We start from the raw sequence: 17,721 nt of genomic DNA on the forward strand, positions 1-17,721 counted from the left end.
CATGAAGGACACTTCGATCCAGCAACAACACACAATTAAGGGTACCAAACCTCAAGGGGAAACTGCATGGAGGGTTTCCTTTCTCCCTCCTAGCATCCCATCCATGGAAAATCCTACCCAAACGTCTCCATACAGAAAACCACCCAACCTCTTGCAAAAACACCAAAACCCCGCCTTTTCAATCCACTGCCACACAAGACTTGCACAGAAACTGCACACCTAGAATGTGCCCTTCAATTTCTAGAAATGATCAGAAACCCCTTCTGGATCTAGCTAACAAACCCCTCACTGTCTGGTTTACTGGGGAGAGACGCTGCACAACTGAAACCGATTCCAAGGACTGCAACAGCTTATTTGCTTCACAGTTGTGAGCATTCTGCCTCATCACCAGAGGCAGGCCAGCATTGATCTACTCTTCCCCCACTGCATGTACCTAGGTTTGTCCAACTCCCCCAACTGACCTGCATTACACTGCTCCAGGCCTAGCCAACAGCAAGCGGACACTATAGAGCTTTGACTAAGCTTTCCTTTATAGTTCTATTTTACTCGTCCACATCAGCCGATGGTGCCTTAAATTGAGCCTCTCCAACATTAGGCTCTCCTTGCTGGATAACATTCTTCCTTGCTGGATAACATTCTTCCTTGCTGGATAACATTCTTCCTTGCTGGATAACATTCTTCCTTGCTGGATAACATTCCGAAAGGGGATCCAACAGACCCATTCGTGCATATCGGCCCACAGGACTCTGGTACTTGCGTACAATATGCACCCATCCACACCACATGTTTCACATCTTCCCCCCCTCCCATTTTGCTACTAACTACCCCTCTATCTTCGTTTACAGAGCCATGTGCAGTAAGACCACCAACCAGTGGGAGAAGAGCACTATTCGAGACCACTGTCCTTGTGTGATGGTCATTTCTATGGGCAGTAACAGCAAGGTGCAATGTTGATAATAGGTCATGGTCAAATGGCCTCAAAGGTATATAATTTAATACATGGTTCTTCAAAAAGAAATGACCGATTGTTACAATCATGGTCCTTATGTCTGGAAGAAGCGATGAAATCAGTGTTGGGGAGCACTATGCAAAAATATCCCAAGAATGTCTATGAACATTGGTGAGCGAGCTAGACTAGTCATGATTGTAAATCGTTTTCTGGGCTCCAGATCACTTATATAGCCATGGGCTGAATCAAACAGATGCATGCTGGGGTTGTAGTCACTCGATGGGTACTCTGGAGCATTTGCACTGGGAATGTCACAGAATAATATCTTTTTGGTCTGTGATCAGGGAAGTGCTGAACAAGGTGCTGAAGGATGATGGAGTATTTAGTTTTGAAACGACGATTCTGGAAGAAGATGCAGAACTGGAAGATTTCAGATCATCAAGCATCTTGGATTTTGAAGGCAACAATGATGGCAAAAAGGTTAATCCTACAGAGCTGGAAATCGACTGAGGCACCATCAGACCTGTGGATGTCAGAAATGTACTCATTCTGCATATTGAGAGTTATGTTGAACTTGCAAAAAAATGGAAATATATTTGATACACTTTAGAGCGGTTTGCTAAATATGGGTTAACTGACTATCACAGAAAAGGAATTGAACAAGAAAACACTCCAACTCAAGTTAAGTCCACCTTTTCTTTTTATAAACTTTGGAGCAGTTTCCTAAATAAGGATTTTAAAGACTATCTTAGAAAATGATTTAGACGAGAGAACAGTTCAGCTTAAGTTTACATTTTTGTTGTATGTATGTGGATATTTTAACTGTATATTTCACTCATTGCAGTCCTCAATTTGGTGGTTGTATCGGGTTTCTTACTGTTTAATTTATATGTATGGTTTCCTTTTTTTTTCTCTCCCCCCGTTACCTTCCATTTCATAAGCATTAGATAGTGAGATGTTAAAATGTCATTTTGTGTATTGTTTGTTTTGAAATGCAAATAAACCAGTTTAAAAAAAAAATCATGTAATTTAGTGATTTAAGCAACTGTTGGGGAAATCTGTTTAACCTACAGATTACTTTGAGCTGTCTTCTCCGCCTGTAATCCTTCCTTGTGATATAAAAGCGTACTATTAAGTTACTAGGTACTAGTGTCATTCGTTATTGGGCCTAATTTGGACAGACTTGGATAGTAGAACAAATGGAATCTCTTACATGACCAAGGATGAACCTGTTTTTTTTTTTCATGTATAAAGGATTTTTCACGTGTTTGTGTGTTGTGACAGATACACAAATGCAGGATCTTCATTAAAAGGCTCTTTATTTTAAACACATGCCGGTGTCAGAATGGCAGTGTTTTCATGCTGTGCTATCCTTCTCATTGCCTTACTGCCTACTAACCATTCCACCCGGGACCAAGTGGTTCCATTACACCCGGGACCAAGTGGTGCTGTTCAAGAGCTAATGCCAGGGGAACCCTAGTATCTCTAAACTCGACATTAGCGAAGCCCTAAGGTTCAAAACCTTAGCAGTCTCACTCTTGGAATTCCTAAGTTTCCTAATGTAGGACCCATAGCAAGCTTGTTCACCGGTTTCCTATATTTGGGGGATTCCCTCCCGATACCACGTCTTCATCTTTCTGATCCACCTGGTCTCCTCATGGCTTCCTCTTTCTCTCGCTCTCTGTGGATTTCTCTGATCTGTCCTCATGTTTTCCTCTTGTCCTCCATAGTTCTCTGTAATTCTTTTCCCTAGTGTTGTCTGTTTCACCCCACTCGCATCACTCCCACACCCATTCACAAACACAGTAAACCCACACAGACTGTAGTTCGTACCTCATCCTCTCCGTCACTTACCTTCATGCTCTTCTACATACTCAAGTCTTCACCGCCGCCGCACTCCTATACTATTTTTCCCACTGCCACAGCTCCACCACCACCCGAGCAACCCACGATACAGCCCCCTGTGGAGGGGCGGTTGTGTGTGTGTGTGTTTTATTTCTTAAATAAAGTCCTTAAGTGTTAAAGCATACATGACATTCTTTTGCACACCGGTTTAGTTTAGAATGGAGAACATTTTCATTTTAACTAGATATTCATGACACTTTCTGGGTTACCACTTTGTAGGCTTTGAGCAAAGTCTTGAGGCTGAATGATATGCAGGACTAGAGGGAATGTTCTATGAGCCACAAATATTTACCCTGAAGCATCACTTCTTGATGAGGAAATATGGCCCCAGTTCTTACTGCTTGTAGATAGTCTTTACTGGAGGAAGCGTCATGAGTAACCATTCATAACTCATTCATGGCACCATGTAAACCACGTTACTGAAGGTAGTGTTTTGCAGAGATTGTACTCATCGGGACACCTGTGCCCTCTTTTCCTCCTACCCTTTGGTCACCCTCTTTGGGTCCTCTACCCCCACCATCTTGTGACTCCAAAAACCTCAGGGTAATCTTCAACTCTTCTCTTTCTTCACCCCTCACATCACCCTACCAAAAAGTCCCACTTCGACCCCACCTACTTGGAGGCATTCTTCCTTTTTCTCACCTTCCTCCAGAGCTCCGGTTCTCCCCAGGCGGGGCTACTGCAACAGCCGTTTTCTCAATCTCCCTCTCTCCTCTCTTTGCCCCCCTGCAGCTAATCCAGAATAGGGCTGCAAGACTTATCCTTGGCCTCAAGGCAAGGGACCATATCTCTCCAGCCCTAAAATCTCTACACTGGCTCTGCATCATCCACAAGGCTTTCTGGGGCCTAGGACCACGCAATCTCAAACTTTCCCTCTCTATATGCTCCCCCTGCACAAGACCTACGCTCCTCTAATTTCAACTCTGACTGTCAAATGTTTCTCTAAGCAGAAAGTGGGAGGCAGATCTCTCTCCACGGCTGGTGCCTCCCTTTGGAACTGCCTCCCTGCACCTCTCAGTTTTGAGCCGGATGTCCTTAAATTCCGGAAAAACTGCTCAAAACATTGCTCTTCTCTACCGCTTTCCTTCTTTCCCTTCCTTGCTAATCGCCCCACTGCTGCTGTAACCTGGAGCCTGATCGTCATAAACCTCACAGGCTCTTGAGCCCTTCCTCCCTGTCATTACCAGCCTCCCTCCCCCCAACTGCATTGCCATGCAGGCCCCTGCCTGTGGCTCTGCATACCACCCTTGAGAGCTGCTTGTACCAGCACTTAGCCTGAGGTGCTCCTCCTGGCTCCCTTCAGCACTTCCCTCTTGTGCCCTCCTCCAGCATTTGTCCACTACTCTGCTCCCCCTTTAGATCTCCCTCCCCTGCAGTTCTCATCAATGCACTTACACGGTGGAATACCACAAGGCCTACTAGGGCCACAACTGTATATATATTGTTTTTGTTTTCTTGCCACAGTTATCTCCCCTGTTCCCTTCCCAATTAGCCTTGTGGCACTTTGAAACACAATCCTGCTGTATAAAGCGTCTTACAAATGATCAATAAATACATAAATATTACTGGACCTCAGTAAATCCCTACCTATTATGCCTTTTGATATTGCATGATGTGTTAAAGGTTTTTTTTCAAAGTAATGTATTGGTTTACGTCTACTGTGGTAAAATGCGTAACTCCATGGTCCAATTATGTCAAGAGTAGTATACAGATATTTTCAATCGCCTTGGCTAAAGTATTTTGTGCTATGGATTTTTGATTCCAGGGGTGGGGGGGGACATATTCACAGGACTATCTTCAGACATGGTTTTCAATGTGTATTATTCGAACAGCCCTCAAAATGTGCACTTGCCACTAGCAAGTTCTAATTGTTTCTTGGCAAGTAGGAAATGGTGTGCTATGTGCATGTGGAGAGGGCGAGTTTGAGGAATTCGATCATCCACATGGGGAGTGTACGCTAACCTAGGCATTAGTTTATAATGAAAATAAATGTTGGGAGATCAACCTCTGAAAATGTGTGGGGCTAATCTGCACACATTCTCCTCTGCTCACCACACAACAAATACATAGTATGTGTACTCTGGGGGGGACACAGAATACAGGCGCGGGCCTCCCTGTCACATTTACCTGGAATGTAACAGCAACGGGTACATCAAAGTATCTCAGGAAGAGGGAAGGCAACACCTTCCTCCGGCCATAGCCAGCCTAATTAAAATGTGAGTGACTTCATGGATCCGCCCTCTCTATTGTCAAAGTTCTGCTGGTTTGCAGCGCATACTGATGCGAGTTAATTGAAACTGGCCTGATCGCAGAACTGACAAAAGGAGAAAGGAAACCCCAACACCTCTTTGATATGCAATGTGTCAACTTGAAGCTAGCTCCCACCCCTCTGTATGAAGGGCAGTGAATGTCATGTCTGGGACATCTGTTTCCAGTAGGCAACCCCTGCAGGGAACCCCCTTTCAGAGGGAAGAAGTATGTGATTTGATGGAGACAGTCTGTTCTTGCCACAAACTTCAAGGGAGACCTTTGATCGGGAGTCACAGAGCTTAATTAACCAGAGAGACACTTTGATCCACAACAGACAGGAAGATGGGTGGGAGTTGGTAGTACATTTTGTCACCCCTTACCTTTCCTGTTGAAAAGCACTCTGGTTATGACATCACGCATTATAGAACATTGTTGGTGGGAACCCAGGAATGGTTCATTAAAGTAGGCTTAGCCTGCACTAATCACTGGGGCCCATTTGGCTTTAAAAGAGGGCTGAGCCCCTCTTTTGGCAGAGCATCCGACAACTTTGAAAGAAGGACTCATTTGAACCCTGGCTGAGGGTATGGTCTGCCTTACAGCATCCACCAGTAAAGGAAGGCCAGGATTTCCAAGAGGGAAGCAAGATCCCTCCCCTATACTTCTCCCAGGGAACAGCGGGAGATACCAGCAGCTTCACAACTGGTACCTGTCTTTCACAAATCCCACTCCAGGTCCTTCAAGTATGCAAGTGCGCACCGCACACCTATCCAACTTGACACCCCCCAACTCTCTTCCCCCCCCCCCCCTCTCATCTGCAACCTGTCGAACCTCCCCCACGGCAAATCCGAAATCACCCACTCCAGAGGCATGCCCACCACCACCTATCTCGGGGAAGATCGCTTTTCTCCAAATTCAGACCATTCAACTACGCTTTACCCCAGCCTACACCATTCCTGCCACACTTTCAGCCCTTTGCTAGCTACCATAACCCAACACCAGATAACGACCACCTCACCCATGTGCACCACCCCTCCAACCATCCTTATCCCAACACGCCCACGTACCACATACAAACTCCCATCCTCTCTTCCAGATTGACAAACTCTTCCTCCATGCTCACCTCCCTGCCTCATACTACAGCCACCAAAAACACATGCTTTAGGAATTGCACAGCAACCACTCTAAATATCCCTCCCAAACTTACAGCTGCTGCTAATCACACTAAGTAGAAAACCATGCTCACAAAAAGACCCACACCAGCAATCGGCATGCCAGCCAGATACTCCCACTAAAAGGTGCACTCATTAACACAAGATTTATCCACTGGACATTAACGACTTTGTATCCTCACAGGACCTAGACTTCCTAGCAACCACAGAAACGTGGCTGCACTCAGCATCTGCTCCAACACTGTTGCTCTGCCCTCTGGTTATACCATTTACCGGGCTGACAGACGGAATGCAAAGGGAGGGGGGAGTAGCACTCTTTGCAAAAGATTCACTATTCATTGGAGTCACCAACTGTGTGATGCCGGTTAACTGCGAAATACTATCCACCAAACTGACCATATCAGACTGACACTATCTCTGTCCACATCATCTACCGACCACCCCCTGTCGCCCCTGACCCGGCCAAGATATTTGAAGAGGACCTCTTGCACACCCTGGGGGCCTCTATCAAACCATCGTGCAAAATGATACTCCAACCTTGGGTAAACTGGCATGGACGACAATGCAGCTACCTTGCTCTCCAGCTCCCTCAATTCTCTTGGCCTAACGCAATGTATTAACACCCCAACTCACAACAAAGGCTGCATCCTAGACTGGTTTGTTTACATCAATTGCCAGGTCAGCATTCACTCCATCTACCCATGCCCTTGGTCTGACCACAACATTGTGCAATTTGCTATCTCCCCACTTGTGCACACCCCCCAAGCTCCATCCTGATGCTGCCTACTCTTGCACAAAGCTCCAAATCCTTCACCAAGGAACTCCTTGCCCCGATGCTCACTTCACTCCTACCAATACTCTTTCCCCAAAGACTCCAGCTAACTAGTACACCTATACACCAAAACCCTATTGGATGCATTAACACCATAGCTCCCCTCAAGCCATGCAAAACTAAACCATCAGCACAAATCAACTCTTGGTTACCCCTGAACTCAAGCTCTCCGCTCCAACAATCGATCGGCAAAAGCCAACTGGAAAAAAATCATCCTCTGAGGAAAAGAAATCACTGTTCCAAACAGTACACTAAAGTGATCTGTCAGGCTAATTCCTCCATCTACAACACCCGCATCACCAACGCCAAATCCAACACCTGGGAAATCTTCACTATCCTTGGGGAACCTGGAACCCCGACCTCCTCGCCAATCACCATATCAAAAGGTGCTCCACATTCAGAATGCTAAGCTTGGGAAAAATTAGCACCCTGCACAGCAAGATTGACACCAAAGAATCCATCCATCTCTCACGTGCCAACATCCACCATTCAACTATCCCCCCGACACTTCGCACTACTCTTTGATTCCACTTTACCAATGGCTCAGTAGAGGAAGTAAAAACTATCCTCAATGGCCTCAAACCCTCTCGCTGTAAGGGACATTTGCCCAGCCACTCTGATCAAAGAATGTGCAGATGCCCTTGATCCTGTAATCATAGCCTTCATCAATGCCTCATTTAATATGGGCTGTGCCACCTCCAACCTCAAGGAAGCCTGGGTTCTCCCATTTAATTATGAACACCATCATTGGACCCAGCCATCCCCACCAACTATTGCCCCATCACCATGGTTCCCTTCCTGTCAAAGATCCTGGACAGAGCAGCCTACCTGCAAATCCAACGCCAGTTAGAAGCCAACAAGATGCTAGGCATACGCCAATCGGGCTCCCACCCCGGTCACGGAACTGAGTCAGCCCTACTCGACCTTAAAATCCAGATTGATGAAATCCGGGATGAAGGTAAGCCTGCACTGCTACTCCTGCTTGACCTATTGGCAACATTTGACCTGGTAGATCATAAAATCCTAGGTCAACACCTCGCCACCTCAGCCTACTTCTTCCCAGAAGCACACCTTCGTAGGAGATGGATCCATCTGAGTCTTTGCAGAAAACGCCAGTGCCACCCCGCCCAACTCCCATCACCTGTGGTGTTCCACAAGGCTCCTGTGTCCCCTACCTTGATGCCTCCCTGTCCCTATCAGGACAAGTCCATGCCATATCATCAGCCGCCATATACTCCACCAAACTGATCAATGCATCCAGATGGTTTCTCTCCCCAAGCAGCTGTCTCACCATAGCCCAAGCCACTATAGGATCCAAGCTTGACTACTGCAATGCCCTCTTTGCAGGCACCACTGATCAAAACATACAAAAAATGCAAGTCATTCAGAACAATGTTCTTTCGGGAAGCCCTGAACATCCCGAAGAAAGACCAGATCACGGCAACAAGAAAAAAAGCACACTGGCTGCCTATGCATGAACGGATCACCTTTAAAACACCATCGCCCACAGATGTCTGTCCAGGGTTGCCCTGTCTCAAAAAATGGAACGGAAACAACTCATCCATACCCACAAGAGAAGCATACACCAACCGCATCACTCAGCCTAAGTTCAAACGGGCCAAAGCAGGTGGATCTAGCTACCCGACCATAGCTGCCAAGAACTGGAACCCCTTCCCCGAACCCCCACCACCCCCCGACCTTGAGGGCTGAACGTTCTTTCGGAAGGCGCTAAAAACGTTGCTATTCGCTTGACAATTTCAGCAAAATCCTCATGACTGTCCCTTTTACTTACTCTCAGTAAGGCCCAGGTAACGGCTCACCCTGCCTCCCTCCTGCACTGTCTCCGGGCCTCCCATTGCACTGGGTTCTGTATCTGTACCCATACAGTCCCCCCACTCTTCTACACTTATCAGATATACCCTGTCTGACTAATTTTGCACTTGCTACTTGTTGGCTGCACTACCAGCCTTTCATTGTCTGTATTTATTTAACTTATTATTTTCTCTCCTCTGTTCTGCACTTTCCACTTCTCCCCCTTCCATGCACTTTCCCCCTTTTTCCGTTCTTAATGTCACTGGTCCTAGTAAGATCGTTGTTTTTATTTTTTGTTCTCCCTTGTTCCCCTCCCTTTGCTTGGTCGCGCTCTGAAACACTTGCGTACGAGCGCGATATAAATAAAATATCATATCATACAACTAATGCATACTGTTCTTTGTCTATGTAACTTGCAGTGTAAAAGCACCTTGCTGCCTCGGGGCTTAGTTCACTATATACATGTAAAAAATAAATAAAAATAAACTAGTTTAATTGTGTTGCACCCCTGTCTCTGAAAAACTGGTGATGGCGGCTGACAGTCAGTAGGTTCCTTCGTACTGTTCAATATAACGAGTGGCGCATGAGATGCTCAGCGCGCAACTAAACGTAAACCCACATCTCTTTTGCCTTCAGGTGCTGGTGCTGTGCCAAATGCTGTGCAGAACGGACCCTCCGCCGAGGAGCTGGAGCAGCAGAGAAGGTAAAGTTCCCTCATAGAGCCCTCAGGTTATGCCGATCTCCTTCCCTGCTTTGGCCTATATTTTGTTTGCCTCTTTTGCTCTTCTCCATCATTCATGTCCCTGTGTCTCATTGCTTTCTCTTGTTTGCATCTACTCGCCCATTTCCTTCCAGCTCTGTCCATCCAGCAGCCACTGCTTGCTTCTGAATAAATGCTCTTCTCCTTAATCCCGTTTTAAATATAGTTTATTTTATTTTTTACCGGTTTTCCTCCCTAATTTGACTCCATGACCCTTGTATTTGCAGGTTTTCTTCTGTCAGACAGTTACGGTTCCTGGACTTGTGTCCCCCTTCACCACAATCTCTAGGTTGTACGTTGCACATTGGATATTTCACGAGGGCTATAGATGGTTAGGTGGGCACTTCTTGGTGCTGCCCCTGTGGATGACTGATGCCCCCTTTGGTACAGTTTCCTGACTTCCATGCACCCATGACATATGATAGGTTATTTATAACGCACTTAATACCCAGAGGTTTCTAAGCGCCGACCCGTCCCGAGACATGCAGGCAAAAGCAGTGGTCTATGCTTCCCCATGAGCCCTTTTCTAGGACGGCCGTGACTGTCTTTTTGTTTCAGTGCAGCTGTGGATTATGCTGTTAAGAATGGGCTCCTCTTGAAAGAAAGATTTGATCCCCCTATTACCCGAGGTGAAGATGTTCGTTTTTCTCCTCCACTTAGCTATTATGAAAATGTCAAAGACGCCCTGATCTTTGGAGGAAACTGTATTGCACCTACATTCATGTCCCTCTTTCCAGCTTCTATTCACTAGAAAGTGTTTCATGTGTGTAAGCAACCTGCCTCATTCGTTTCACCTTTAGAATCTCCATCACTACTCTGGGCAAATGTTCACTTCATGCAAACCCTGAGGACACTGCCATTTGCCTGAGGTATCTGCTTGCAAACATTGAAGTTAAAAGGTGTATATATATCTATATAGATCTCTAAAGAGCTGTAATGCAAAGATATCCCCACCTACCTGACCGCTTCTTTTGAAAGCCTGGCTTGTAAATGCCCTCTAGTCCCCTATATGACATCCCAGACAGTCCTCTACAGACCTGCTAGTGTTGCAGCAAAATGGGAAGACTGTCACCATCTTCAACCATCAATATTATGTGAAACGTTCGTATACTGCGCACTGTTGCCACGTGCGTGGTCTCTTGGCGCTCTGGCAGATCTACAATGCAAGGGGAGTGGCGGGGTTCATTAATAGAATTGAGCGGGAGAAGAGCCAGAGAGCTGTGATGTGCTGTTGGCAGCTTCAGTTCGGAGAAACTGGTCACTGAGCGTTGGTGCATTTTCGATCGGTAGCCATCACGTGGTGTTAAGGTGATATTGTGTATGGTTTGGGTTCATGGTGGGTGTTGTGAAGTGGGTGCGGTAGAGGTATGGTTGTGTTTAGTTCAGAGGTTGAGGGCGAGTATGCAGAATGGTTCTTGATATTTTTTGTGTGGTTAGTAGCAATACATTTCTCGAACCCCAACAATCCATCTACGTGTGGTGTATTTCATACCCCCGCCAGTCCATCTAAGTGCGATGCTCACCCTTAACATGGGTGAGCTAACCGTTTGGTTCCACTAACTCGGAATCCACCCTGATCACTTGCCTGTACTTTGTTAAAAGCCTGAACCTCGCATGCCGGCCCACGCTGCCACTTTCCAGTCAGGTCCATGAAGCACGCCGCCACCCTGAACCTCAGGGAAGCGTACTCCTCTTCGCTGGGAGAGGGGCAACAGCCAGAGACGATCTTGCATATGTATGAACAGATCATCACAAACGTTCTCGACTCCTTGCCCCTATATTTGACATTGAGTGATTATAAACGCCCTACTCGAGCCAAACGGAAATTCGGATGCAAACTCCACGAAACCTGAGCCTCAAAGAGGATATCCGACTCCGTTTCCAGAAAAAAACAATCCTACCTCCGTAACTGTATCCCTCAAGCCTGCAACAAATCCTCAGTTCAACGTATGGAGAGTTTTAACAACACCTACCTGATCCTAGCGATAAGGTACTCCCTAAAGATAGGCAAGTACTCTCAAAAAAGAAAAATGGCGAGTAAAAATACTCCCAACCAAATACAGGTACCAGACACAGAAGCCTGTGCCCCTGCTTTCCCTCGCACAGCTATATGGATATGGTGCGACCTCTAGTACAGGCAGTGCCACACAAAGACCCATTACTGACTGATCTGCAAATTAAAAATGTATCCTTTTAATATGCCTGAATTAACTAGGTGCACCGAAATATTCATTACAAAACGGTTTGTTTTAGTGAAGGATGTTTTTACCTGCTTTTAAAACACTCCCATTGCTAATAGGACTTAATTTTTTTCTTTTAAAGAGAGTGAAAAGGTAATTAAAAAATGATTGAACTCCCAGCTTTAAAAAACAGGGAGTAAAATACTCCCAACGCCAAAACCTCATCTGGCGCACAGCGTTCTACTCAATATTGCTTTATCACTCTAACATCCTTGCAACTCTGTTTCGCTGGGGTTCTTTTTTCCTAAGGCTAGACCGAAAAATCCCATCTCATCCCAGATCTGACCTACCGCCCAGCAAGCCTACACCCCTTTCAGGCCTAGATCCCTTGAAGATCACATTAAGATTGTGGCGAAAAGGAATCCCTTTCCAGAGCAAAGCCTGGCTGCCACATTGAAGGAGACTATTGCCACTTTGGCTCCGACACTAACGGCATTTGTTTGAAGCACTTTCCCTGTGTGCAAGTGCTATATAAATAAACAATAAATACATTTCTGCAGTCTAGGATCTGTTTTAGATCCACATGCTAAGCCTAAATCGCCATCTAGTGGTTAGTTGTAGCATTACACCTTATTTTGAGTTTTAGATGGGGCATCACTGGGACTGCTGTAATCGGAACCGTGCATCTGGTGCTGCTACCCACAATGCTCCTACTCTCTCACCCTCCTCAGATATTTGTTTTTCTCCACAATGTTTTCCCATCATGGAGAATAGTGTATAGAAACGCAGCACCGAAGACCCGGGACAAACTCAGAAAGTCACGCCAGCAGCAGGTAGAGCGGTTGTATAGGAATGAGTCATTATTTTGGTAATTTCAATTCTGCCTTGTTTTTCTGGATCCAACTCGGTGGGCACGATGGCATTTAAGTTGTCCATCTTGCAATAATCCGTTCCCTTGGATATACCGGCACAGAGCATGCAATCGGTCTCTCCCGGGGTCACAGGGAGAGCAAGTGTCGGCTTGCATAAACTTTAAGCCAAAGAACCTAAAAACAAAAACGGAGCAGTGCTGGCTGGGTGCCCTACGTTATGAAGACTTGTAATTCGGGATGTCCCGATGTGGTTGGAACTCTATGCCAGCATCAGAAAGTTGAAGGCAGAGATTGTGTGCCCTCTAGCACTACACCGGAAGTGAGAATTGTGACTCCAAAAGTAGTGCTGGCATTGAAGGACATCAGCCCAGCTGTTACAGCTGTTCACGGTGCTCCCAAGAAGTAACATCATGCACTCAGAAACCCCCTGGAAAGTGCGGGGGAGAAAAAACATGGCATGGAAACCAAGACAATTAAACTGGGAAAACAAAGGAGGCATGGGCACAGAAGGCCGACACTAATAACGCTACAAGTGGGCAAACTTTGTGTCTGAAACATTGACCACAATAAAATGTGGAATATTTAAAGACCCTATGATGCCAAAAAGCTGCATATGGTGCCATATGGGGAACACCCAAAGGAGAGAGACTGTGCCAGTCGCAAACTGAGAAGCACCACCAAATGCATGGAGGCCAAAGCAATGTTCAGCTCTAAAAGAGCTGCGGGCATCATCAGTCCAGCTGAAGGCCACCCTGCCTGTGCTACACGTACATCAGCTCCTACATTCATTCAATTCCAGGCACTCGAAGGCCTGTGAAGTCTTCCCATGAGGATATTGCCAAACATGACTTCCCTAAAGGGAAGAACGGATGCAAGATCAGGGAGAGTGGGGTTGTCTACTACAGCACGCATTTCCACCATTGCCCTCTTCGCCAAGTGACCGTCTAGCAAGATGCCATGCTGTAATGCAGACACCAACTGAGGGTCTCAGGCTCAAAAGGGTTTCTTGAGGGGAAGACAAATGGCTAGTAAGAAAATACCAACAACTTTTCCAGTTCTGAATCACATCACAAGTGAGGCATTTTAATGCATGCGTAGAACCTTAATACCGTACATCAACAGAGGACCCCATTCTAATACAAGGTCCCCCTAGTTCCCACGCCTTTTCATTACCAGCGCTAGAAAGAAATGCAGCTCTCCCGCATCTACTTCAAAGCACCAATGGATGAGGACAGCAAGTGCAAATATGCTTCGGACAGGAAAACTGCTACTATAGCAGCATGCAACTTGCGCATCGCCAATTCGAATGACCTGCTTGTGCAGTGTAATGGGGAGAAAAGGGGAGGAGTTCGAACTCCTCTTAAAGCAAAATGCCGGGAGAAGCACAATCGCAGGCCCAAGCAATTCTTCAAGAAGGGGACATTGTGTCAAATACTAGAGCTATAGCCCTGGTGGGCCAGAGATGGCAGCCAGATTGACCACGAATGCATTGGGTACCGGAAGTTAAGGGTAGCAGATTGTAAACTCGAATCTCCAGCCATGGTCATTAATATGCTGCATGGTGGATGAAAACTGGTGCATGAAATGCTGGAGCGAGCCAAAAGAGAAGGAAACGGCATACCACTGGGAGCTATTCCGATTAAATCCTATGTTGGAACCTATGAGGCCTGGCACAAACCCAGAGAAGATATAGCTCATGCATGTGGTTATCCACACCTTTTCATAGGGATGTATACTAATTGACCTTGTCACAATTGATTGCGGGAGAATTGACCTTTTCACAATTGATCGTGAAATGAAGGTCAGTTAGGACATGAATACGGTGGGGGAACCCCCGGCAACCTCCCACTCAGTCCAAAAGCCCCCGCAACCACCTACCCAATCCCATTATATTTATTACCCCAAACCCACCATATATACATATATATATATATATTAAATGTAAAGGTCAATTGTGCATAAGGTTAATTAGGACCCCTATTAGGTGAATTAGGACAAAAAGGTCAATTGTAAAAGGTCAATTTGGGTAATGCCTTTCATAGTCCAGCTGCTTCTGCCAGCAATACGCCATTGTATCAGCTGGCCAACTATGGAGGGCACCTAGATTCAGCCAGATAGAGGCCAAGGAAGACTAGGCCCCTTAAATGCTGCATCAGCTGCAATACCGTGATTCTCAACATCAAGGTTACCTCACACAGTATGCGGGTAGGGGGAAGAATAACCAATCATGCCCACGTGGGGGGAAATTGCCAAAGACAAGAGGGTACTACAAACTGTACATAAGGGCTACTGCATAGAATTCCTTTGCAAACTGACAAACAGCCTGCCAAAAAAGGATCAGGCAAAAGAAAACCTCTCCCTATATTGCTAGTCGAAGGGAGGCGCTTCTAGCAAAGGGAGCGATAGAAAAGGTACCGCACAAGGCAAGAACCACGGTGTGTATATGTTCAATATACTACCTTATTCCAAAGAAAGATGTATTGTTTTGGCCAATGCACTCTCAGACCTGTGAATAGGTATGTGGAAAAATGCCAACTTTACCTGTAGTCATTCCTCTTCTACACAATGACATGCCCACCCTGGATATGGAGCATGCATATGTTCATATTTGAATACACAGAGGACATCTCCAGTATCTGTTTCCTGGTGGGTGCAGGGATGTCATTTAGGGGTCGCACTTGCGACCCCTTATGTCTCCCTTGCTACCCCTGTGGACTCCCTTGTTTTTTTTTTTTTTTTTAAACACTTTTTTTTGTTGTGTCAATTTTAACAAATTGAAGCTCCTGGGCTGTGGCGCCATGTGGTTTTGTTTCTAGAGTGGCTGGCTTTCTTACTCGGGCTTCTTAAAAAAAACAGGGTTCCACAAGTGAAACACTTTGAGCAGTGTCCCTAAATGAGAGAGAATAGGAAGAACAAATAATTAGTCTTTCTGGAATTCTATACGATAATTGCTTGACTCATTAAAGGTTTATTTCAGGTACACTTCAGGGGTTTGTCACTATTTAGTCCGTCCGTAAACGCATCAAATTCACAGCGCAGCCAAAATACTCCAAAAAGCATTTAGAGTAGAATAAACATACATTTTTGTACTATGTATTTTGCTTTTCGCAAGTTGCAGTGATGGCCTGTTTTTTTCTGCTGATACATATGGTGATCCATTCCTGTATGAAATGTTTATCACGTTGCAGTGATATTGTAACCATATTTTTCATAATCTACTTGGGAACAATGCTATGTGATGCCACTTCCTGTATTGTCAAGGGGTAAAAGGTTGTGTTTAACTGCTTTCCATGATGTCACTTTCAGGGTGGGGTCAATGACATCACTTCCTGTGATGTCATCGGAGGTCAATGGTCATGTGATGTCGCTTCCGCTACTCCTGGCATTTTGGTGAAATGGCATCCCTGGTTGGGTGCAGATTATTCTCCATGTTTCCCTTCGGGATAACATGTGTTCACAACAGCACATCTGCGTGGACGAGCAGTACATGAGTGTTTAGATCTGGGTGATTGGCTGGTGACAGGGAGCTCAGACAATCAGTGAAAGCAGCACACAGAAGGGGCAGACCCATCCCTTCATTATGTCACTGTCTGTGTTGAGAAATCAAGACTAATACCCGGGCAAAAGTAGACATTCCTGGGAGTGATTTCTAGAGCCAGAGAAGGCAATGGCCTTTCCTTTGCCGGAGAGGATACACGCTTTTGCAGTGGCATGTTGCCCTTTCTCAGACGTCCGCCTCACATGATGAAGAATGCAGTGAAGCGGTTAGTAATCGCATGCACTTGCTTCCACATGCATTCTTACACAGGAGAACCATGCACGAGTGGTTGAATGCCTATTGGTCAAAGTCAATGTCTTTCAGTTGGTGATACGGTGAAGGGCTCAGAACCTCAAGAAGTACCTTTTACAGTCCACAAGTGACACTGCACTGACAACAGATGCCATCGGTCACATGGGGAGGGGGCACATCTAGTGTAAAAGAGTGAAGGAGCCTGGACAAGCAACCAGCCTCCATTGCACAGCAATGTAGGCAATTCTTTTTAGGCGTCTACGTTTTCAAAATCAAATGGGAGAGGGAGAGGGGTTGAGCTAGTTAAGACAACTACACAGCTGCGATGTTTTATATCAACAAGCAAGATTGTATGCACTCCCACATGATGTTGCACATTGCTCGACCATTGAGGTACTGTTCCTGCAAAGAGGGACCACGCATGCAGCACAACCTGTACCAGGGAGTGACGGTCACTCGGCAGATCTGTTGTCAAAGCCAGAAGAAGCACACCGGGGTAGGGAGTGGGGAGGGGATGGGATCCAAAAAAAAAGAGCTTAACACAACTTTTGCCATATGGGGCCATCCAGACAGACCTCGTATCCACAAGGAAGAGCGCAGAATGCCTGCTCTTTGCCTCCAGGTGCCCCAGCAAGGGTCACTGGGGGCCCTGCACTATGGGTCAGCTCACCAGGGATATTTGCCTGCCCTTTTTAACCAGCACCGCAGGTACAGGTGCACCAAGTTATGCAGAAGATGAACAGAAAAATCGCATGACTCTAACCCTCATGGCTCCAACATGGGCAAGGGCCGTTTGGCATCCACATCTACTGAACATGATGAGAGCAACACCAATCAAACAGCACCCACAAATGCCGTTACGGATATAAAGGCAGCAGATGATGATGATGATGCACTACAATCCACAATTGTCAATCTAGCAGCCTGGCTCCCGAGGGCATAGACGGTGGGCGTTTAGGGTTGCCCGCGAAGTGCATGGACGTGATAAAGGAGCCATGAAAACCAAAAACCAGCTCCTGCCTTTTTCAGTATATGGAAAAACTGCGTTATACGGTGTACACAATGACAAATCAGTCTGCTACACCAGAATTGGTATACAGCTCCTTGAAGGCACGGCTTGCAGTACTATCTGCTCACACCACCTCTAGACACAAGACGCCATGGGTGAAGGTACTGGTAGTTAAAGCATTAATAGAAGGGGA

The 17,721-nt window shown here is 46.1% G+C and overlaps 1 protein-coding gene across 5 annotated transcripts in view; it reads left to right on the forward strand.

Moving 5' to 3' along the window:
* Positions 1 to 17,721, forward strand: part of VASP (vasodilator stimulated phosphoprotein) — a 476,938-nt gene that overhangs the window by 296,627 nt on the left and 162,590 nt on the right. For all 5 annotated transcript variants that reach the window (XM_069644704.1, XM_069644701.1, XM_069644707.1 and 2 more), the window contains one exon: positions 9,554 to 9,620. In XM_069644704.1, the coding sequence (XP_069500805.1) occupies positions 9,554 to 9,620 (67 nt within the window). The remainder of the gene's footprint in view (positions 1 to 9,553; positions 9,621 to 17,721) is intronic.

This window comes from Ambystoma mexicanum, chromosome 2p, assembly GCF_040938575.1.
Source record: "Ambystoma mexicanum isolate Mex_15411 chromosome 2p, UKY_AmexF1_1, whole genome shotgun sequence".
Classification (NCBI taxonomy): Eukaryota; Metazoa; Chordata; class Amphibia; order Caudata; family Ambystomatidae; genus Ambystoma; species Ambystoma mexicanum.